The sequence below is a fragment of the Nanorana parkeri genome, unplaced genomic scaffold (genome assembly GCF_000935625.1).
Source record: "Nanorana parkeri isolate BGI_ZX_2015 unplaced genomic scaffold, ASM93562v1 scaffold1814, whole genome shotgun sequence".
Lineage (NCBI taxonomy): Eukaryota > Metazoa > Chordata > Amphibia > Anura > Dicroglossidae > Nanorana > Nanorana parkeri.
The window spans coordinates 18,060-43,003 of NW_017308082.1; the positions used below are offsets into that span (position 1 = coordinate 18,060).

Sequence of the window (24,944 nt, forward strand, 5' to 3'; positions counted from 1 at the left end):
CATAATAGAAGCCACCAGCACTCGATGATATGTGCAAGAAGTAAAGCACTTTTTTTTTTTAAATAGTCACATGCGTCAAACAGCCAACATAGTTGCACATTCACATCAGTCTCTGCCCTCCAGGAGCTTACGATTTAAGGTCCTTTTCTCACATGCATACATACTGGGGCCAATTTAGACAGGAGCCAATTAACCTTCCAGCATGTTTTTTTTTCTAGTGTGGGAGGAAACCCATAGAAGCACATGGAGAACATGCAAGCGCCTTGCAGTTATTGTCTTGACAGGGATTTGAAACAGGGACCCCCAGTGCTGCAAGGCAGAAGTGCTAACCAGTACGCCACTGTAGGAAACGCACCTGAAAGCCGCTGGTGTGAACAAGCCCTACAGGTTGTGACAGCATTCATCAGTACTGTGTGTGGGTTCTCAGTATTGTGCTCAGGCATGAATACATTATCTATAAACTCAAACAATATCTTTAAACATAACGGCATTTAAAACTTGTGTTTTCGGTTTATTAAAAAAAAAAAAAAAGGAAGCAGCAACATTTCTCAATTAATTAGATTTGCCTTAATATTTCCCAGAGAAAGTGCACTTAAAAAAAATTACTACATAAAACAAAATTTAATATTGAAAGAAAACAAGATGTGGTAGAAAGCAGTTAACAGAGAAAAAGAGCATGATATGGCAGTAGAAAGTGCAGAATATAACAAGACCACATTAACATAAAGCACCTTGTACATAACATTCATTCCATGAGAGAAATACTACAAAACCACACACTTAATTTCTCTACTTGTTCCTTGGGAGCGGATATAGTCTGCTTCTCTAAAGACGCACAACGTGTGCACACAGCACTACAATTACATAGTAAAGCAGTTTTAGATTTCATGTATTTAAGTCTGGAAGAAACGGTGACAGGGCAGTCGGTTAAATGGCTTATGATGGTAAGTTTTCTGCCTCTCTATTCTTATGTGGTGGCGTCTAAACATGCCAACCTAAACCTTTAGAATAACGAAGTAACACAATTATGGCAAGTTATATAACTATATAAGTATAACGAGGCAGCTTCCCAGGGGACAGAGAATCCAAGTAAATCTGGCCATACATAGGACCTAAATTGAAATACCAGCCCACACCCTCCAGCATTTAATTCAAATGCATTGTGAGAACCCATCAAATACATCATTGGCCTTAGAGAGACTATTGCTGAAGGATTCCAGTATGGTAAGAATAAGATCTAAACTCAGACCGGCTGACCCTGTGACTAGGTCACTAGACATTGGATCAGGTAACCAGCCACTGTAGGATCCCTGAACAGCTGTTTCTCTATACAAGTATTTAAAGGGAACCTGTACTGTGCGATATATAAATCAGGATGTGAGCGGGTCGGCGGTGTGTGTTCGCTGCCTTCATGATCAATAGAGCCGATCTGTGACAGCTTCAGTGTCACTGGTCGGCTTGAATTATGAGGATGAGTGTAATTCACTCACCCCATTGTTCTCCTTTAAGGCCGTGGGGTAGAGAAGATGGCGAGAGGGCTTTTCTTCTGTATATTTACCTTTAGTCCTATGCTTGGGAATAAGTAGTCCATTTAATGATCCTACTTTTACATGGAACTACCATCATGGCTTAGCTACACAAACCAGAATCAGAAAAAAAACTGCTTTTGACAATCACTTCAGTATATTAAGACTGAAGTTTATCATCATGTGGCTAGATTATAAAATATTGTTTGTACCTGTGCCTTTATGCTTAACATTAACATGGCAATCTTCTATCCATTTCAACCAGCTTTAGAACACGATCAAAAGGATCAAGCCAACCTAACACTAAGAATTTTGACTGTTTCCCAGGCCAATGACCAGCACTGAAAAAAACACTGTCACCTTGCCCATGTAGGTATAAATGACAGTGTCCATGTACAAGGAACTCCCTGAACCCCTGATATCTTCCCCGTGCGCCCCTGTTGCAGCCAGCACTATAATCCCTAGCGTCATCTCGGTCTGACATTAAGGGGAGTGGTGATGTCAAAACGTCGCTTCCTCAGTCATGTGATAATGCATGCATCTAGTGATTGGCTGAGCATTGTCACAAAGTAAGTCACATGTTCCCCCAAACCTGTAAGGACCAAGTATGGTCACCAGCTATGACAGAGGAAAGAAAATGGAAGCAGTGGCAAGGCGAGTATCAGGGGGACATTTACGCAGACACTGTCACTTTGCCATGCTTGGGCATATTGCTGATTTTGACAAAAGATGAATATTGTGATATGTGGATATTACTTCTGTACAACAATAGAAAACAACTGGGAATCTGCTAAAAGCTCCCAGCCTGGAAAATCTTTACAGCTGTCGTTGATGGTCCAAGACATTTGTAAATGATTTGGCTCAGCTCATATAGTAGTAATGGTGGTATGGGTGAGTATTGCAACGAAAAAGCTAGCTTTAAACATGCTGCAGCCTAGGTAACATAACATGCGAGAAAGTACTTGCCGCTGTGACAACATGTAGTCCAGAATAGTCTGGCACAGAAAGAACTACAAATTCTGTGCCCAAGGTGCTACAATTCTTACCTATCGGCTGGTGGCAGGATGGAAGCAAATTACCAGATACCATCTGCCTATCTTATGGGACAAGAAAGTCAAAGGAATAAGTGCGCTCTCTGGTGGTAAATAAGCAGCAGTACCGAGACAGAGTGCCTGTGTTCCTGGTGTACAGCAAATATAAAACAACAAAACCCTACAGGAAAGGGTACAACCAAATCATTTCCAGCATGCTGGGAAAATGATCATCTTCACATTCTTTGTAAGTAACGTCAAGATTCCTCTACTAACAGATTATGGTTTGCAATATTCAAATGGGCTGCATCTCTAGCAACCAAACAGTTAATGGCCATAGAACATTCTAGTGTGACATCGTCATAAGTCCTGCATCAGGGTCCACAGACTCACGACTACGTCTCTGGTGCTCTAGCAATGCTTGAAAATTTGTTTAAAAAAACAATGAATAGGGCATAAGGCAAAAAGACAAAACAAAAGTACAAAAATCAAAACTTACCCCAAAAAAACTGAGGTACATGTAATAAGCAATGCCATTACTAATTTCAATCTACACGTAACTGGTAAATTTTGTCACTTCTGAAGCAACAACAACAAAAAAAAGTCTTAAATTGGAACTAGTAAATACACATTTGGGTAAAGTCCTAGCGAGGCTCCAGTTAAAATGTTTCCAAGTCATGGGAATTGTCAATCTCGATGGCATCTTCAGTGTCTGCTTTAATTTCGGAGTTTTCATCATCTAGAGACGCTAAAGCTTCATTTGTGTCACTTGCAAATGTCTCCCTTGATGTATCGTCATGTTCCTGGAAGTTGAGGCCTTTGATGGCCTCCTTAGCCTTCTTCCCCAGTATGTGACGCCTCCTCTTCTTTGCAGCCTTTTTACTCTCATATTCCTTCTGGTTTTCCATGTAAAATATCTCCTGTACAGCAAACAAAAAACATTGGCAAAGGAAATTAATGGTTTGGGGGTTTTGTACATGTCACAGCTCCGTGTATGCGTGATCGCACCACACTGGAATGCAGGGTATTGCTTTACCATGTGCTCCAGGGCAGGCAATCGCACTGTGGGGGGGAGGTGTGTCTGCAGTGCCATTGAAATTAATGCCACCGCCAGGCCCCCTCCGGCCCCAGAACATGGGGTGACTTTGATTATGCAATCCAGTGCGCTCAAGTCACAAAACTGTCAAATGAATAAAGGGCATGTCCCATCGCACTCCTGACCGGAAACGTAGGGCGGGGGCTGCAGTGATGGCAGATGCTGCTGCAAAATCATGCAAAAATCGTTTGGAATGTCACTCGCACTCCAGATAAATACTAAGTCAATCTCTTTATTGACTGTAGTAGTGCCACATTTCAAAGCAACGTTTCGGAACCCAACGGTCCCTTCTTCAGGCAAACAGAAAATGAACACCAACAATTTAAGTGAAGATATAAATACATAACAATGACAGCCAATCAAAAAGGAACCACATCCCCCCGAACTGTGACATGAACGCATTGGATCCCTCCCCCAAAAAAAAACCCTGCTCTGTGTATGTGTGGAAGAAGAAGTAGGGAGGGTGATCATCAGGTACGTTACACCAATTTCAGACAAAAGGATGCAGGGTGAACAGTACAGCAATGTCTGGATGAAAATCTTAAGTCTATATTGCGTGCCCTTTGTATTTATCCCTAGGTTTAACTCTAGGGGGCATTACCTTTAGAGGAGAACTATGGGGGGTCAGGGCTTTTCCCCATAGTTCTCCTAAGGGTAACGGGAGGACACAAACTAGCGTCCTCCCGTCCCCCAAAGCTCGGTGCGGTATACAGAGACGCCGCAGCCGGGAAGGATCCTGACATTACTGTCTGGATCCACCCAGCTGCATGAGTGACAGCTGGCTCTGCCTATCTAGAGGCAGAGCCAGCTGTACCCGCCCCCTCCCCCATCCGTTCCGCCAGTCAGCGCTGGAGGATCGGACAGGGGAGGGGGGAATCGCTGCAGAGAGTGACAGTCACGGCTCTCTGCACGGATAGATTGAGAAGTGAGCGAGCGACAGTATGTGTTCGCTCACTTCCCGATTAATTGAGCCGACCTGTGACAGTTTCATTGTCACAGGTCGGCTAGAACTATGAGGTGAGTGATTTTCACTCGGCTCATAGTTCATAATTAAACCCGACATCGCTGCACATTATAACAGGGCCCAGGAACGTACGCTGAAGAAGAGTAGGCAGCAGCAGATGGCAAATTATGCTGCTGTGATGTGTCGGCTAAAGTACAAGTTAGGAATGTTGATTTAACAGAAATACCAGTATTAGGTACATTTTAATATACATGTGTATAATTGTATAATACACACACATACATACCAAGAAACCAACAAGTTCACCCTACAAGCCCCAATACCTCATACACTTGGATTTTATACCCTGATCTCAGCTCTAAACATACCTTCACTTGATCTGATGTAATACTCGGTGTGTTTTTCAAAAGGTTTAAGTAGACACCACCAGGAGTCCTTCTTCTGCTTCCATTCTGAAACCAAAAACAGGAAAGATATAAAGACCATAAAGCTAAAGGTTAAAGGGTCCCTCTCCCAGACTATGGACATGAAACTATTTACATATTCCTAACAAGCAGTAAAATAGCTTTAACGTTGGCCATGCACTAGAATGTCCCATTGTACAATCTCCTTTAGAATTACTAAGACAGGCCTCAAAATTTCCACTCGCCCCCTCGCAATTGGCGAGTGAAAATTGCGGGGGGGGGGAATCTCATTGAAGAGCACCGCCGGCAGGACCAGAGATGGGACACTACCGCTGCGGCAATTGCTCGCTTCTGTTCTCTCTCCTCATCGGCTGCTGTAGCTACAGAGCGGCCGATGAGAAGAGAGAACACAAGGGAACGATCGCCGTGGTGGTAGTGTCCCATCTCTGGTCCCGCCGGCGGCGCTCCTCGATGACATCCGCTGTCTTCTGCAGCTTCCTCCGCCCACCTCAGCTGCCAGGCTGGGAGGAAGACTGCAGAGACGGTGAGACTGGCCATCCAGAAAGTTAGCAGGGAAAAGAAGGTACATGGAGGATCTCTGCACAGATCTCTGCACCGACCTCCACCCCCCCCACCACCACCAGGAGAAAGAAGAGGCACCTGAATACCAGCTAAGTGCACTGCAAGTCCCTTTTCTTTCTTCCTTACACTGTGCGTCACTCTGACCTCTGCGCGTCACTCTGACCTCTGTGCCGCGCGTTACATTACTGACCTTTGCGCTGTGCGTTACATTACTGACCTCTGCGTTACATTACTGACCTGGCGGAGTTAAGTCCGGGGCAGGGTAGGGGTTAGGTGGGGCAACTGGTGGCGAGTAACTTTTAAGGCCTGGCTAGTAGCTCAGGACTTGAAATTTTGAGCCCCGACTAAGACAATGTAATATGAAGAAAAACAATGAATTCACTTTGTATTCAGTCAGGCCGACCCTTGTACTACATAGCTGTTGGTAGATCTAAAGGAGATTGTATAGTGTATGGCCAGCATATAACAAGCCATACCCTGACTCTGACCAATCACTGCCACCTTCATTTGCAACATCCAATCTCAACAGGGTTTCATGGAAGAAGCTTCCATCTACAGTATGGATCAGATGTCATAATTAACAATCTTCCTCAAAAATATCACAGCACAGAGAAAACAAGAATATAATATAAAAAGGTATACTAGTAATAATAATAATAATAATAATATGAAGTATGAATATGCATAAATATAACAACAATGGACCATATAAGGACTGCTCTCCCCCCTTTTGTAACACCTTCAAATTGTCTAGGGCAGGGGTCAGCAACCCGCGGCTCTCATCCCTCAGCTGCGGCTCCCTGTCCAGGGGTGGAACTACCGCCGGGGCCTGAGGCTGTGGGGGGGCCCAGTGAGGTACGGTCCTGGGCAACCCCCTTGGTTTAATATGCGGCAGTGCAGGGTCCCGCACTGCCGACGGGCTTCTCAGCAAGGGGCCGATCCCAGGAGAGGAGACTCTACTCCTCTCCTGGCCGCATCCCTAGTAACCGGCGGCGGGAGAGAAGTGTGTGTCATATGCCCCGCCCACTGCAGTGCACACCATCTGGATGGGAAGCTGGCCGTGAGTCCGAATAAGGAGGGGGGCAGAGCCCACCATAGAGAGTCACAGATGGGCTGTGTGGAATCTATGGTGCGCTCTGCAGGGTCACTCTCAGGTGGGCTCTGCAGGGTCTCAGGTAAGCCCAGAGTCCAGTGCGTTACTAAGCCCAGAGTCCAGTACTGTTTATATAATATGGGGGGGCGCAAAAAAATGTTCTGCCCCGGGCGCCCATAACTCTGGTTACGCCACTGCATGGAGTGTTATCTTCATTTTAGATGTCAAAAGGGTTTTGTGGCTCCCGGTGTTTTCTGTGGGAAACGGGTCCAAATGGCTCTTTGAGTGTTTAAGGTTGCTGACCCCTGGTCTAGGCAGAATTTTTTTTTTACGTCCTAGAATCATAGAGTTGGACCTATAGGAACATACAGTATAGGAGGGGGCCCGCCTTTACCACCATTCCAAAGTGTTCAATACACTGTCATAGCTATTATAATTTTTGGGTGACAAAGAATTGAAGCAGTTACATAAAAAGATACATATTCTGATGGAAATCCAAACTGCATCATAAAACATCAAAAATTTCAAATAAAACCTTAGGAGGGGGGAAAAAACATGAGATGCCATTGCTGATATGTATTTAAAAGTGCAAGCATCGAGGCTGTCAACCTGATCCTGGACTACCTAGAGCAGGGGTGCCCATTATGTAGATCGTGATCTACCAGTAGCTCTGAAAGCTGATGCTGGTAGATCACAAAGGGTGTGAATGGCGGCCCCTTTATTCCATTTTGGTATATTTAGACCAGGAGAGAGCGAGGAGAGACAGCCAGGAGAGAGCGAGGAGAGACAGCCAGAGCAAGGAGAAAACAGCTAGGAGAGCAAGCCAGCCAGGAGAGCCAGCCAGGAGAGCCAGCCAGGAGAGAGCGAGGAGAGACAGCCAGAGCAAGGAGAAAACAGCGAGGAGAGCAAGCCAGCCAGGAGAGCCAGCCAGGAGAGCCAGCCAGGAGAGAGCGAGGAGAGACAGCCAGAGCAAGGAGAAAACAGCTAGGAGAGCGAGCGAGCCAGGAGAGCGAGCCAGGAGAGCCAGCCAGGAGAGACAAGCCAGGAGAGACAAGCCAGGAGAGACAAGCCAGGAGAGACAAGCCAGGAGAGACAAGCCAGGAGAGACAAGCCAGGAGAGACGTTTTGTTTCCGTTGGTAGATCTCATGTAGCTCGTCATTTGAAAAGTAGATCTTCACACAAAAAATTGTGGGCGCCCCTGACCTAGAGAGTTACTTGACCTAGAATAAGCATTCTAGACAGAAGTTCAAACTTTCCAGACTTCACTGTATGGTTGTTCCACAAAGTAGCAAAAGGCAGGAGGAGGATCTCTACAATTGCAAGTCCTGTAACCCGTGCTTTAACCCTGGTCTACAAAGGAGCATTTTGTACTATACGTTCAATGGCGTTGGATAAGTCATTCATAAACATAAAAACCGTTAAATCTCACCATAATAAAGAGTCCCCCATTCTGTTCCACCTCGGCAGTCTCTATTAGAAGCTCAATCGCCTTCTTGGTGCCAATGGTTTTCACAACTCGTTCGATCAGATCTTTTTTAGGTTCATGCAACCTGCAAGATAAAAAGGGCATATGTAACAGTCATTTGTGTGTAACGGCGGCCATCTTGGTAGAGGCAGGGCTTTGCTTCCTCATGTCAGAGCCTCCAGTAAGAACAATAGGCAGCACAGTAGTGACATCACCTAATCTCACTGCAAATCGTGTGAGACTAGCAGTCAGGGACACAGCTACGAGGCTGCAGCCACAGGATTGGGTTCACAAATGCACAACTATTTTATAAGAATGAATTCCAGCCAAAAAAGGTACATGTCTCAAGGTATTGCCTTCTATAACACAGAATCAATACTTTCAGTTCAGGTTCCCTCCTACTACATTATTATACAGGATTTATATAGCGCCAGCAGTTTGCACAGCGCTTTACAATATAAGGAAGACATTACAATCACAATACAATTCAAGACAAGATGGTAAGTAGGGCCCTGCCCCTGAGGGCTTACAGTCTAAAAATTATTTATGCTTTTTTTTACTTATTTCACATTTCCTCAGGCCAGTCATTGGATGCCACAGGGCTCAGCATCACATGTGGCCCTTACCTAGGACAGTCTGCATGCAAATGTCATCTGCCTGGGAATACCCATGGGCACCAGACTGGCATCCACTCACCAAGGAATTTCGATATTTGCATGGGTCCTCCCAAGTGTCAACCGACTGCCTTCATCAGGGCTGACGAATACTGAGGCAGGGTGCTGTGATGTTTTCAGGAAAGTATATGCAGCACAGGGCCAGCCATGCTGATCTGCCCGCATTGCATAGAGATCCATAGATGAAAACGGAAATATTTAAAAATTTAATTAGAAAGTTGATTTTGTTAGGGGGAAAGGCAAACTATGAGCTGATTAAATGTCAGCTTTAAAAAAATAGTAAACAGGAGCTGGGCTGTAAGATTGTCATGCACAACATAACAGAAACTTGCACCAAAAGTCGAGTTACAACACCAAAATTCCTTGGGGTCACGTCAGGTAAACAGATACCAAACAAGTCAAGCTTTAAAATTGCATTTGCCCGTGAAGCTGCAAAAATTCTCAATTTCCATAGGGGACACTTTAAACGCTTTTACCGCTCATCAGTTTAGTGCTAACAGTGATTGATGGCTCTAGAATTATTGCTCTCACTGCGATATGTAACATGTGTAGCACAATTGTCGTTTTCGCACCTAGGCACACTGAAGTGTGTTTGCGTTTGTATGTGTGTGCACATGGGTGGCGGGGGGATTTTTTTTTTTTCTTATGGTTGCTTTAATTTCTAAACACTTTTTTTTTTTACACTAACCCTATTGCTATCACATAGGGGACTAACAAGCCCCCTATGTAATAGCAGATGGGGTGTGACAGGCCCTCTTTATGGAGACATCAAGGGTCTTTCAGAGCCCTAATGCCACCTAGAGACCCCAAAGAAGCTGAGGAGATCAACTTCCCCAGCTTCTTCTCCTGGAGAATTTAAATAGTGACACTGGAAGTGATGTAGTAAACATCACTTCCGGGTCCAGTGATCAGAGGACAGATCAGCGGCTGGAAGCCGATCGTTGTGGGGAGACCCGCCGAGCCAGTCCCGGGCGCTGCACGGGGACAGAAGAGCCCGAGGGAGCCAACGGCGGCCCAACCGGGGAGGGGTCAGCGCCGCACGGTACAAACGATCCGAAAGCTGTATAGACGCCGGATCGCTTGTACATTAACGGTCATTGCTGGCTGTTAAAAATGACACCAAGAACACAGCTGCTGCAATTAATTCTCCATGCCAGCATATGAGCACACTTACATACAATTCACAACTAACCTGTGTGCTATTTCATCAGAAACTTTGTGTTCCGGATCACCCTCAGTTATTTCGTATCGGCCTTTATAGTCCATGTCTAATCTTTCGCCAAGCCTCTCTTTCAAAGGTCGCTTCCTCTTTAGGTGACCGTTCTCTTCTTTTGGCACACGATCCTTATCTTCGTGCATATACTCATCCAATTCTTTGTCTAGTTTTAACTTCTCCTCGTCATTTTCTTTGGTCATCATTTTCTTGGCTAGGACATAATTATAAGTCTCGGACTGCCTGCTCATATCTATCTGACCATCCATGTCCATAATTCCAAGCTCGGCAGCTACAGCCTCTTGTGTCTGCTCCTGAAGCACTGCCCCCCAGATGTTATTCTTTGCTCTTGCTGCCTGTGTGCACTGCATGGGAGCCGAGGCCACTGTTGGTCTTGACACTTCTGGAGGAGGGTGGGAAGACTTCTGGCGTTTACGTTTCCACAGAGAACCCTCATCTTCATCAGAATCAGAAAAGCTTTCGTCACTAGAATCCAAACCTTTGACACTTCGGTACGGGACACTTAAAGGCAGAGCTGCATTGCTTCTGTAGCCACCAGCAGCGGGTAAACCAAGTTTCTGCAAATAAACCATGATAGAAAGTAATGAGTATAATAATATTCACAGAAAGAGATACTTTACACAAAAGAAGTCTCAGCCTAATATAATGCATGCCAAAAGTAAAAAAAAGCAGAAGCAGACACCCCCTTAGTAACTGAGGTCTTGTGTAGGTAATTTGGATTTAAGCCCAGACATCTCCCTATTTCTGGGAGCACTTGCTGCTGTCACCTGGAAATAGGCCAGGGTGTAAGGATGTCAGCCAGGCTGCATGGGGGACAGGAACAGCCTACAAGTATGGCACTTCCACCTAACTATATTTCTACAAGTGGCACAGTGTACTTAAAACTAATGGGGCCCCTTCTCTGCAAAAAGGTGAACCTCCTTTAAAACAAGCCCTCACTGACCTCAATAGCTGCACTCACTATGGATTAATGTACCTCAAAGTCTTCTCAGTTTAAGGAAGCTGCACTGCTCCTCAGCTGCCCCTCATGTAGGCAGTGTCTGCTTGCACTACAGTGGGATGAGAGGATATTGCAGGGGCTTTGCCATCACCAATCTCACTGATGATTTACAACTCTGTAGCTTGTCATTCAGCACCCGGCCGCACCTAGACCTGACCACTGCTTTCTGGATTGGCAACAATGCCTGTGTTGCTGAAACCCTCCCACTGTCAACTGCAGTGCCTGGGAGGGGGAGCATGTGAGACACAAATGAAGGATAATTTGGTTAAGTCAAGGAGGGTAAAGGAAGATTATTTATACTATGTACATGACATAGTAACTGGATTTGGGACCTGTTTAGACGGTCATACAGGAGCCTATTAGTGCACTTTAAAGACTATCTCCAGGTTAAAAAAACGTCTTGTTTACGTCTAGGGGAAGGTGTAAAGCACTTGTACGCACCCAAATCTTGATCCGGCAGGTTCCAATAACAGCAACTGCAGCCTCTTTGCCCCCCCCCACTTCAGCATCTGGAGCTCCGCTGATATCATCACGTACAATACTGAGGGACAGACCAACTACCCCCTCCCAATCAGTTGCAGCAGGGGCATTTCCTGCCCCTTTGTAACATGTAGCTATAGGGCAGGGAAAGTGCCTGCTGAAACTGACTGGGCCAGAAGGGGCGGGTGGGGTGTCAGTCGCAGTTTTGAGTGGGCTTGGGTAAACTCACGTGAACCGACTCCACAACAAGCCCTCGCTCATCACTAAATACAATGTAAGCTTGGCTCCGAGATTGTTCAACATATGTCACAATTTCACCCTAAATATGGGCCCACCAACTCTTCATGAATTAAGGGGAAAGCTGGGGGGCATTGTTGGATAGGATCCCTGAATAAGACCCCAGTATAATAATAATAATCGTAGGGCTCCTGTATAATAACAACAAAGGGGCTAGTGTACAATAATAGGAATCCTGTTATCCTTTGAAACATCAATAAAAAATACATGCTAAAAAAAAAAAAATAGGAATCCTGTATAATGATAATAAATGGACTCCTGTATAATAATAATGATTTGACTCCTGTACTACTAGTATAATAAAAACAATAAGACTCCTGTATATTAATAAGACTCCAGTATATTATTAAGAGTCCTGCATATTAATAAGACTATTGTATATTAATAAGATTCCAGTATATTCCTAGGAGTGGTGTATAGCCGTCTCCCGGTATATAGAGAGCCATGCTTCAACTGACACCCCGCCCCCGTCCTATACAACGTACAGCACGCCATGCACTGCCGGCTACCTGATGCTGGGCTCTGTCCGCCGACACCTTCATATCTGTATCGGAGCCGCTCAGCTCCCCGTCCTCCAACTCTTCATCTTCCATCATTCCCCGAGTGGCCTCCAGCGCCATGATACTGACAGGAAAGCGGAATCACGTCAGGGTACAGGAGACCAGAGAGACTCCATATTACTTCCGGGGAAGAATGAGGGAGAGCGCAGAGAGCTGCGGGACCATTACAGAGATTACGGTAGAGCATCCAGTGAGTGAGGCGCTGTGATGAGCCTACCGTATTTTCCATGAGGAAGGGCACTCGTCCACATGGGAGTCTCAGCAACCCATCGTGGCATGAACATGTACATATGTATCCTTATAGCTGTGCTGTACTTTTATATGTTCACCATGAACCATAGTCATGTTTCTCAGAAATAAAAAGGATCAGCATAATGTGAATACACATATCAATGTATGGTTAATTTTTTTTCAAAGATCTAATTAAAGTGACACTGAACTGTACTTAAACACTTGCTGACCGTGGTGTTACACCCCCTTCCTGGCCAGGCCATTTTTTAGTATTCAGCGCTGCGGTACTTTGACTGACATTTATTCCGTCATGCAACGCTGTACTGAAATTAATTTTTTTACCATTTTTGGGGACAGGTAGAGCTTTCTTTTGGTGGTATATAATCACCACGGGTTTTAAGAAAAAAGTATGTTATGTAATGAAACATTTAACAGTACCCCATTTTTTTGTAAAATATAAAAGATGTGGTCACGTCAGGTAAATAGACACCAAACATGTCAATCCTTAAAATTGCGCGCACCCGTGAAACCAAAAAAAACCTACCATACCCAAAATTGGCCATAGGCGACGCTTTGAAAGCTTTTACCCCTCATGTTTCTATGTGGGGTCGGGGGACTTTAAAAAAATGTTTGTGTGTGTTTTTTACATTTTTTTTTTACACTTAACCACTTCAAGACCAGGTGTTTAGACCCCCTTCCTGGCCAGGCCATTTTTCAGTATTCAGCGCTGCGGACCCTTTACCTTCTTTCACTGAAAATCACAGCAGCATGAAGCTCTGCACGCTGATTTAAAATCATCTTACAGTTAGTTAGTTAAACACACCTGTGTTTCATATACTTACAAATAGGGTTCATCTGCTTCCTGGTTTACTTCTGGCACAGATGATGTAATGTGTCCAAGCATTGCATCCTGGGAAGGTTACATCAGCAGAACATTGCTGGGAATTCTCATCTGCAATCTTATGAGATCACAGGGAAAATTTCCTCCCCTGAGATGATGTACATGATCATGTCTAGTCACATGTGCCAGAGTTCCAGGAAGTAAAGGGAGATCTAGTAACCTGCCCTTAGTAAACATGGCCACTGTCAGAAGACTGGGGAAGAAAAGAGAAATAAGATATGCAAAGAATACAAAGCAGGCAATTATTTAGAAGTATGTGTTTGTAGATTGTCATTACTAAACATTTCTAAAGGCACATTTGTTGTTATTTTAAAGATATGGGTAAAGGTCCGCTTTAACTTTATTGCTATCACATAGGGGGTAAGAAGCAATGTAATGATGTAATGAGACAAGCATAGCCAAGGTATTCATTGCTTCCCCTCTTTGCTACTGAACTGAACTAATCACCAATGATAAGCTGATAAACATTACAATCCAATAATATAAATTTTTTTTGTTCATTTCATCTATATTGTGACCGTGTTTACATTTTCTTCATTTGATTTTCCTTTTCTTTCCAAGGTATGTTGTAACAAGCTGCATTACAATAAAATGTATGCCTACATCATGTTATCACAGTGTGCGCCAACATAGTGCGTAGGTGTGAACAGGTCCAAACCCATTGAATCTGTCAAGCTTAGTTATACAGATTGAGAGGGGAGCCATTGACAGGAGCCTGCTATTGGTTTATCAGATGAAACCATAGGAGCCAGGATAGTTTCTTTAACCACCTCCCGTTCATCCGTCCATTGGCCGTTCCTGAACGGCTGGACGGGAGCCTTATAGGAGCAGGAGGGTGTCTTTAGGTGTCCTTCCCCTCCCCCCGCTCGTGCGCGGCGCCCAGCACGCACACGAGTGGGGAAAATGTCAGCAATGTAAACAGCCAGCGATGGCTGTTTTCATTCAAGCGATCGGGCGTCCAATCGCTTGTATTAGGTGCGGGTGTGCACCCCCCCCCCCCCCCCCCCGCCATCGGCTGCCGCAGCCGGTGCCCAGTGACTCTGTCACAGGAGATCAAAGGGAGCTCAGTACACAATCTCCCTTTGATCGCCTCTCTGGTCCCAGAATGCAGGAAGTGATGTAAATTACATCACTTCCGCATTCAGTGTCACTCTCCAGCTACAGATGCCGGTGAGAAGCTGCTGAAGCAGATCTCTGCTTCATCAGCTTCTCTTGGGGTCCCTAGGTGACATTAGGGGTCTTACCCCTGATGTCTCCATAAAGAGGACCTATTTTGTGAATTGGCTATTGCATAGGAGGTTTCTTAGCCCCTATGTGACAAGGATCAAAAGCACAACCAATGGTCGTGTCTCCAGCTCAACATAAAACTTTATTCAATCCATATGAGTCCATGTTACAGTTCCCACCTAAGCACCGCCCCTCTAGCGCATAGAGACTACAAGTAAGCCTTGATAGGTGAAACACGTTAGAGTGACAGTGCTAAAAGAGGAACTTTACCAATATCTTTAAAATAACAACAAATGCGCCTTTAGAAATGTTTAGTAATGACAATCTACAAACACATACTTCTAAATAGATGCAGGCTTTGTATTCTTTGCATATCTTAGTTCTCTTTTCTTTCCAGTCTTCTGGCAGTGGCCATGTTAAATAAGGGCAGATTACTAGCTCTCCCTTTACTTCCTGGAACTCTGGCACATGTGACTAGGACATGCACATCATCTCAGTGGAGGAAAATGCCTTTACCTGGAAATCTCGTGAGATTACAGATGAGATTTCCCAGCAATGCTCTGCTGATGTAATCTTCCCAGGATGCAATGCTTGGGCACGATGACATCGTTTTTGCCAAAACTGGACAAGGAAGTAGATGAACTCTATTTGTAAGTAAATGAAAAACATGTTTGTTTATCTAATGAATGCAAGATGATTTTATATCAGCATGCAGAGCTGCATGCTGATGTGATTTTTGGTGAAAGGGGGTAAGGTCCACTTTAAGCAGGGACTGCAACATTCATATTCTGAGTGTTGAACTGGAGCTGCAATGGTATGTTGTTCTTTTAGAATATTAAGAGGGTGAAGGCAGGCTCATATGGTCTGCACCCGGAGTTCCCATAAATGTTCAGAGTTAGTATTTTCGGGACTTGCTGAAAATGTTCTTAGTATTAAAGTTGAATAGCAATGCAGCCACCACATCTAAGGACTGGTAAACAGCAATATATTACAGTTTTGTTTTTGTGTTTATATACACTAAGTTGTAATAGGAAAGAATGCTAAAAGGTACTTTCTGAGTAACATGGAGGGGAAGGAAAACCAAAGTCCAAAAGGGCAACAGAGTTGTAGGAAAGCATTATATAATTTATAGTTGAATATGTAACCACAGATTTCTTTCTATTTGTTCATTAACTATTATAAATTAAAAAGAGTGCATACCGGTTGAATAAAAAAGTGTTACTGTTAATAACAGAAAACACTGACCTAAGAAGTTTACAGCACAGACACCCAGCGTTGTTCTGTAAAAAGATTCACGAGCAGCAGAAAATTAGGTAGAATGTCTGTCTATAGGCTGGATGACTTAAAAGAAAGCAAAGAAGTTTATCCTACCTACTAATACCATAAATCCATCATGTGATGAAGGAGATCCAAAACACATGTTTGAAGTCCAGCCTATGTGACAACCATGGTTGCCTCAATAGATAGAGTGGACTAAAAAATTGTAGACATTTTGGAAGCAAGACTACAGTAATGTGGACAACTACGGTAGTGCTATAGACCCGGGATGGGCAACTCCGGCCCTACAGCTGTTGTGGAACTACAAGTTCCATGAGGCATTGCAAGACTGACAGTTACAGGCATGACTCCCAGAGGCATAGGCCTGTTGCGATGATTTGTAGTTAAAGCACAGCTAGAAGAGTTGCCCACCCCTGGCTCCTAGGCAGAGCCGTAGCAGCATATTTGTAATGGTCAAAGTGAAAATATTTTCTATATTATTGCACATTTACAACCCTATTGAAAGCTTCAAAAGATTTCCAACCTGGATGGGTAAAGCTGGCCATACACTGTGCCGGAGGCCGCTGTCAGAATATAAAGGAAACCGTGGGGATTCCTCGATCAACGCGCTCATAGCATTGATGGAGGAATCTGCTCTATTTTTTTCGTTCAGCTCGCGGGTTATTCGAAAAAAATAGAGTAGTGTACGGCCAGCTTTAATGTAACAGTGTCGCTTTAAAGTAAACCTGTCACAAACCTTAGCAACTGAAATTGAGAATATAATAAAACATATGCAAGTAGATGTATCCAGGGTCGTCCCAAGGCTGGGTGACACCCGGAGCGGTAACCGAGTGTCACCCCGCCAAGACGTCATCGCGCACGCGCAGCAGTATTCTGATACCTGCCGACCGCCATCTTGGTGATGGACGCCGGCAGAGAGAGGAGGGGACAGTCACCCAGCGGGATAAGGTATGCTGCCGGGTCCCCTCCTCTCTCCTGATACTGACAGGCATTCGGTCCATGACCGAGCTCCCGACTTTTCAGAGGGGGTGACACCAAAATGGCTATAAGTCATTTTGGTGTGACCCCTCCAATTGTGTCACCCGGGTGCGGGCCGCATCCCCCCCCCCACACCCCCCTTGTGACGCCACTCGATGTATCTAAACCCAACAACAGAAATGTGATAAATTGCAGCTTAACAGTAGGGATGCACCGATACCAGTACAGATACCGGTATCGGTGCTGCTACTGGGCATTTTCACAAGTACTTGTGAAAATGCCCTGATACAAAGCGCTGATACTGGCGCTTCAAATTATTAAACTGAAGCCGGCGCTGTAAACAGGCGCCGCTGTTCACAGGAAGGTCCCGGCAGCCTTCCTTTGAATCGTTACGCCTATGTACTGTGCCGGCCGAAAATCTCCTCCTCCTCCATCCTGTACCCGCCGCCTGCACCCACCCTTGAAACCTATTGGGAACCCTGGTGAGACCCCGCACTGCCCACCATACACCTCGCACAGCCTGCCATAGACCCCGCACAGCCCACAGTAGACCCTGCACGGCCCATCTTAAACCCCCCACAGCCCACCATAGACCCCCTACAGCCTACCATAGACCCTGCACAGCCCACTATAGACACTGCACAGCCCACCTGAGACCACACACGGCCCACTATAGACCGTGCACAGCCCATCATAGACCCTGTACAGCCCACCTGAGACCCCGCACAGCCCACTATAGGACCCTGCACAGCCTCCTGAGATCCTGCACAGTCTCCTAAGACCCCACACAGCCACCTGAGACCGCACAAAGCCCACTATAGACCCTGCACAGTCTCCTAGGACCCCAAACAGCCATCTGAGACCCTGCACAGCCTCCTGAGACCCCACACAGCCATCTGAGACTGCACAGTCTCCCGAGACCCTGCACAGCCCCCCTGAGACCCCACAGAGCCTCCTGGGACCTGCACAGCTCATCTGAGACCCCACACAGCCTCCTGAGACCCCCCAGAGACCCTGCACAACCACCTGGAGGAGGACCTGCATAGCCTTCTAAGGCCCTGCACATCCTCCTGAGACCCCATAAGCCTCCTGGGACCCCACACAGTCTACTAAGACCCCGCACAGTCTCATAAGACCCGGCACAGCCTCCTGAGAACAGCCTTCTGGGCAGGTGGCAGTATTCTGGGAGATGTCGGTTAGGTTATGTCCAGCAGGTGGCAATATACTGGAGGATGTTGGTCAGGTGGTGTCCAGTAGGTAGCAGTATTCCAGAAGATGTCGGAATACTGGTGGTGTCCAGCAGGTGGCAGTATTCCGGAGAGTGTTGGTCAGGTGGTGTCCAGCAAGTGGCAGTATTCCGGTGGATGTAGGATAGATGGTGTCCAGCAGGTGGCAGTATAACGGAGGATGTCTGTCAGGTGGTGTCCAGCAGGTGGTCGTATACTGGAGGATGTCGGATAAGTAGTGTCCAGTAGGAGGTAGTATACTGGAGGATGTCGGATAGGTGGTGTCCAGCAGGTGGCAGTATTCCGGAGGCTGTAGGATAGGTGGTGTCCAGCAGGTGGCAGTATACTGGAGGATGTCGGATAGGTGGTGTCCAGCAGGTGGTCGTATACTGGAGGATGTCGGATAGGTAGTGTCCAGTAGGAGGTAGTATACTGGAGGATGTCGGATAGGTGGTGTCCAGCAGGTGGTCGTATACTGGAGGATGTCGGATAGGTAGTGTCCAGTAGGAGGTAGTATACTGGAGGATGTCGGATAGGTGGTGTCCAGCAGGTGGTCGTATACTGGAGGATGTCGGATAGGTAGTGTCCAGTAGGAGGTAGTATACTGGAGGATGTCGGATAGGTGGTGTCCAGCAGGTGGTCGTATACTGGAGGATGTCGGATAGGTAGTGTCCAGTAGGAGGTAGTATACTGGAGGATGTCGGATAGGTGGTGTCCAGCAGGTGGTCGTATACTGGAGGATGTCGGATAGGTAGTGTCCAGTAGGAGGTAGTATACTGGAGGATGTCGGATAGGTGGTGTCCAGCAGGTGGTCGTATACTGGAGGATGTCGGATAGGTAGTGTCCAGTAGGAGGTAGTATACTGGAGGATGTCGGATAGGTGGTGTCCAGCAGGTGGTCGTATACTGGAGGATGTCGGATAGGTAGTGTCCAGTAGGAGGTAGTATACTGGAGGATGTCGGATAGGTGGTGTCCAGCAGGTGGTCGTATACTGGAGGATGTCGGATAGGTAGTGTCCAGTAGGAGGTAGTATACTGGAGGATGTCGGATAGGTGGTGTCCAGCAGGTGGTCGTATACTGGAGGATGTCGGATAGGTAGTGTCCAGTAGGAGGTAGTATACTGGAGGATGTCGGATAGGTGGTGTCCAGCAGGTGGTCGTATACTGGAGGATGTCGGATAGGTAGTGTCCAGTAGGAGGTAGTATACTGGAGGATGTCGGATAGGTGGTGTCCAGCAGGTGGTCGTATACTGGAGGATGTCGGATAGGTAGTGTCCAGTAGGAGGTAGTATACTGGAGGATGTCGGATAGGTGGTGTCCAGCAGGTGGTCGTATACTGGAGGATGTCGGATAGGTAGTGTCCAGTAGGAGGTAGTATACTGGAGGATGTCGGATAGGTGGTGTCCAGCAGGTGGTCGTATACTGGAGGATGTCGGATAGGTAGTGTCCAGTAGGAGGTAGTATACTGGAGGATGTCGGATAGGTGGTGTCCAGCAGGTGGTCGTATACTGGAGGATGTCGGATAGGTAGTGTCCAGTAGGAGGTAGTATACTGGAGGATGTCGGATAGGTGGTGTCCAGCAGGTGGTCGTATACTGGAGGATGTCGGATAGGTAGTGTCCAGTAGGAGGTAGTATACTGGAGGATGTCGGATAGGTGGTGTCCAGCAGGTGGTCGTATACTGGAGGATGTCGGATAGGTAGTGTCCAGTAGGAGGTAGTATACTGGAGGATGTCGGATAGGTGGTGTCCAGCAGGTGGTCGTATACTGGAGGATGTCGGATAGGTAGTGTCCAGTAGGAGGTAGTATACTGGAGGATGTCGGATAGGTGGTGTCCAGCAGGTGGTCGTATACTGGAGGATGTCGGATAGGTAGTGTCCAGTAGGAGGTAGTATACTGGAGGATGTCGGATAGGTGGTGTCCAGCAGGTGGTCGTATACTGGAGGATGTCGGATAGGTAGTGTCCAGTAGGAGGTAGTATACTGGAGGATGTCGGATAGGTGGTGTCCAGCAGGTGGTCGTATACTGGAGGATGTCGGATAGGTAGTGTCCAGTAGGAGGTAGTATACTGGAGGATGTCGGATAGGTGGTGTCCAGCAGGTGGTCGTATACTGGAGGATGTCGGATAGGTAGTGTCCAGTAGGAGGTAGTATACTGGAGGATGTCGGATAGGTGGTGTCCAGCAGGTGGTCGTATACTGGAGGATGTCGGATAGGTAGTGTCCAGTAGGAGGTAGTATACTGGAGGATGTCGGATAGGTGGTGTCCAGCAGGTGGTCGTATACTGGAGGATGTCGGATAGGTAGTGTCCAGTAGGAGGTAGTATACTGGAGGATGTCGGATAGGTGGTGTCCAGCAGGTGGTCGTATACTGGAGGATGTCGGATAGGTAGTGTCCAGTAGGAGGTAGTATACTGGAGGATGTCGGATAGGTGGTGTCCAGCAGGTGGTCGTATACTGGAGGATGTCGGATAGGTAGTGTCCAGTAGGAGGTAGTATACTGGAGGATGTCGGATAGGTGGTGTCCAGCAGGTGGTCGTATACTGGAGGATGTCGGATAGGTAGTGTCCAGTAGGAGGTAGTATACTGGAGGATGTCGGATAGGTGGTGTCCAGCAGGTGGTCGTATACTGGAGGATGTCGGATAGGTAGTGTCCAGTAGGAGGTAGTATACTGGAGGATGTCGGATAGGTGGTGTCCAGCAGGTGGTCGTATACTGGAGGATGTCGGATAGGTGGTGTCCAGCAGGTGGCAGTATTCTGGTGGATGTAGGATAGGTGGTGTCCAGCAGGTGGCAGTATACGGGGGGATGTCGGATAGGTGGTGTCTAGCAGGTGGTCGTATACTGGAGGATGTCGGATAGGTAGTGTCCAGTAGGAGGTAGTATACTGGAGGATGTCGGATAGGTGGTGTCCAGCAGGTGGCAGTATTCCGGAGGCTGTAGGATAGGTGGTGTCCAGCAGGTGGCAGTATACTGGAGGATGTCGGATAGGTGGTGTCCAGCAGGTGGCAGTATTCTGGTGGATGTAGGATAGGTGGTGTCCAGCAGGTGGCAGTATACGGGAGGATGTCGGATAGGTAGTGTCCAGCAGGTGGATGTATACGGGAGGATGTCGGATAGGTGGTGTCCAGCAGGTGGCAGTATACGGGATGATGTCGGATACGTAGTGTCCAGCAGGTGGGTGTATACGGGAGGATGTCGGATAGGTGGTGTCCAGCAGGTGGCAATATACCGGAGCTGTACTCGCTGAGCTGTGAGTCATTCAGTAATCCGTGCTGAGACAACCGAGCGTGAACCAAGAGTGGGCTGAGGCTCGCTGTGACCAATCAGAGGCTCGGAAAGGCGGGGGCGGGTCTCGTATGACAATTCTTATTAGCGGGTCCAGCTGCCAGACTGCGCTCACCATGCTGCAGTTCACCTTTCCTCTTTCCAGGCAGTTTTTGCTGAAAAGGAAGATCTTCTCTTCTTGCTGCAGGCAGCTGGCCGCTATGTCGTCCTTGTTAGTACAGCAGCCGCAGTATTCCTGGCTGAAAGAATTGGGGCTGAAAGAGGAGAACGATGGTGTGTACAATGGTACATGGGGAGGAAAAGGAGAGGTATGTACACGGCTGTGTTCCCCGAGCAGCTTACACAATGATTTGGGTCCATGGCCAGAACTGATGTGTACAGCAGAGGAGAGACCTGGCAGCGTGTATACAGGTTCACTTTACTCACAAGACTTGGTGCATGCAATCTAGTCTGCATGCACATACATGCCACTTGTAGCTGGTTTAGGGCTTGTTCACACCAAGCGTGTTCCAGGAGCAGTTACAGATCGGATCAAAACTGCATCCAATGGTATTTTGGGCTCTAGTTCACACTGCAGCGTTCAGTTCCAGAGCATGTAAAAAAAAGTGCAGCAGGCCCTTTTTTACTTGCCCTGGAACACATGCAAATGCATTGAAAGCCCATTTTAAACTAAAAAATGTGGCAAAACACACTGCACTGCATGTGCAGAAACCCATGCAGATCTGGTCTGCATTTAGTGTGAACAAGCCCTGAGGCAGTGCAATGATGGTGAGCGATGTGCGGTAACCCATAGCAACCGAACATACATTAGTTTACTATTGCAAGAATAGCAGAGATGATTTCTGATTGGATTACTGAGAGTGTAAACACTAACTGGGTGACATGTAAGGCTCGTTCTCACCTTTTTATTATTACTATTTGTACAGAATGTCTTTACATATTGTACATTAACATCAGTACCGGTCCTCATGGAGCTTTTAATCTACTCAAAGCCAATTCATTCAACAGAATGTGTTTTTGGAGTGTGGGGGGAATACCCATGCAGATAATGTCATGCTTAGGATCTTTACCACCCGATAATGCCATCAGACACTTGTCGAATGTCAATCGAAATTTCATTCAATTTAGGAATAAATGTTTTAATTTTGGGAAGTTCCATTCATTCCAAAATCCACCGTTAAAATGTCAATCGTCATTCGTTAAGTGCCTGATTTTTGTTTTTGTCACCGTGGTGGAAATCAATCGTCGATTTGACCCCATCAACTAATAGAAAGTCAAAACGAACATTCTTTTTGTATTAAAGTTCTTTTGCAAATCTGAACAGTGCATGGTTGGCTATAATGAGCATTTAACCCTTTCAGTGTAGAGCTGCAACAGTTAATCGATTTAGTCGATTAATCGAACTTAATAATCGGCTAACTAATCGATTATGAAAATAATCGTTAGCTGCAGCCCTATTTCAGTGCATGGGGAAGGTTTTGTGTAGGTTTTGAAATCTTAATAATAAAGCTTCTATACTATTTTCACATTACTCGACGTATGCACATCAATGTTGCTGTTTGCTTGGCCTTCTTGTATGAGCTAAGATGGGTTTACAGAGTCTGTTTTCTATGCTGATCTCTAATGTACAGCTGGCATACTTGACTGCCCCATAGGTTACTGATCCACGGTGACAAAGCCACTATATACAGTGTCCCTGCTGCTAATCTAGGCCTGCATGCAGCTGCCGGGCTATCTTGTCGCAGCTCTCACAACTTCCATTTTCTGTCATTTAGTCCCTTAACAAATCCATGTTTAGTCAGTTGGATAATATGAATTTGGAGGGGTTATTATGCAGCAGTGACTCACTGCAGCTAGAAATACGCCACAGGAAGAGACTTGTACCACTTTACACTAAGCAGAACAGACCTTGTGTTGTGTTCTTTTATACACTGCTCATGAATTTGACCGCTAGAGGACTTTGGTGGTCTAAGGACCTCCTGACATCGTCGGGTTTAATGCAGGTCTATTAGACGTGAGGACACCAAGGGAAATGCTGCAAAAAAAAAGTCACTGCTGCAGCAGCAGGACCAAGGGTCAGGTGAGTGTATCTTCTTTATTTTCCCCGTAGACCTAAACTGGCACTTAACCCTTACAGTGTGGGGGTAGCTCCAGTGCAAGGGCTAATTTTAATACATCCTGGAGGTTTATTTAAAGGTGCTGAGTTCAAGCATCTTCCTAGTATCGTTGCTATCTAGTGAGTCACAGACCCAGAACACGCACGTGCCTGGTGATGATGGAACTCCTGCATCTGAAAGTCATGAAGCTGAAACATATGCTCAAGAGCTAGTGTACACAGAGGTATGGACAGCCCCCATGTAACAGTACTGGTAGTTGGTGATTAGCCCAGAACTACCATGGCTCCACATGTCTGGAAGTGCTGGATATTATGTTTTCCCTGCTGGATAAATGGAGCAGCAGAGATTAAAGGATATTAAGCAACTTTGCAAATATAAGTTATTGTCTCTGCATTTTCCATCTCTGTTCTTTTAAGACCTATCATTATATGGCCAGGCGTAAACATTGCTTTTATACATTCAGCTTGTCTGTGCCTGCACTTTAATTGCAGACAAGGGGCGTGAAAAATAAAGGTATCTACTCTTTTCTATCCACTTAGTCAATCATTGAAATTTACAAGCTGCCAGAAGCAGCCAACCAATGCATTAATTTAGCTACAGTGTGCAGAACACAATTTCCTTGGGATTTGGGTTGCCTCTAGATGAGCAATCTGCTTTCCACAATTGGCAGGACTTAGTGAAACGCATCCAAAGGATATCTGCTTCTAGCAGTTTGTGATCTCCTCCTAGTTACATATGTGCATTATAGCACAAAAATAATTAATGGATTCTACACATTAAAGGAGAACTATGGGGTTAAGGCTTTTCCCCCTAGTTCTTAGTGTAACGGGAGGACACAAACTAGTGTCCTCCCATCACCCTAGGCTCAGTATACCGCGAGCTGTAGCTCGCGGTATACTGAGACGCTGAAGCGGATCCCGACAATTGTGCCAGGGATCTGCCCAGCTGCGTGACTGACGGCTGGTTCTGCCTATCTAGAGGCAGAGCCAGCTGTACCCTCCCCCGTCCATTCCGCCAGTCAGCACTGGCGGGGAGGGGGAATCCAGTCCCTCCCCTGTCACGGCAGAGAGCCGTGACAGGATCGAGAAGCGAGAGAACGCCGGTATGTGTTCACTCACCTCCCGATCTACTGAGCCGACCTGTGACAGTCTCATTGTCACAGGTCGGCTAGAACTATGAGGTGAGTGAAAAGCACTCACCTCAAAGTTCTCTTTTTAAAGACATTGTATGAAATGGGTATATGAAGCAGATTACCTCCTTTTTTATTCCCATTCTTTGCATGCAGTTAGTGCATA

General features: G+C 46.3%; 2 protein-coding genes across 4 annotated transcripts in view; one reads left to right on the forward strand and one right to left on the reverse strand.

Annotated features, from left to right (window-relative positions):
* Positions 1-3,012: 3,012 nt before the first annotated feature.
* On the reverse strand, positions 3,013-12,535 carry PHAX (phosphorylated adaptor for RNA export). Of its 2 annotated transcripts, none has more exons than XM_018571710.1 (5): positions 12,357-12,535; positions 10,029-10,627; positions 8,127-8,247; positions 4,986-5,069; positions 3,013-3,477 (listed from the first exon to the last, which is right to left on the reverse strand). In XM_018571710.1, exons 1-5 carry the CDS (start codon positions 12,465-12,467, stop codon positions 3,217-3,219), a joined length of 1,176 nt encoding a protein of 391 aa, XP_018427212.1. In that variant the 5' UTR covers positions 12,468-12,535; the 3' UTR covers positions 3,013-3,216. The 2 variants fall into 2 exon arrangements, with proteins under 2 accessions (XP_018427212.1, XP_018427211.1); XM_018571709.1 differs by having other exon boundaries at positions 12,333-12,535.
* Positions 12,536-21,623: 9,088 nt separating this feature from the next.
* The window catches only part of ALDH7A1 (aldehyde dehydrogenase 7 family member A1), a 36,241-nt gene continuing 32,920 nt past the window's right edge, over positions 21,624-24,944 (forward strand). Inside the window, exon 1 of one of the 2 annotated variants that reach the window (XM_018571713.1) lies at positions 21,624-21,840. In XM_018571713.1, the coding sequence (XP_018427215.1) occupies positions 21,649-21,840 (192 nt within the window). In that variant the 5' untranslated portion in view covers positions 21,624-21,648. The remainder of the gene's footprint in view (positions 21,841-24,944) is intronic. The other variant, XM_018571712.1, reaches the window with a different exon arrangement.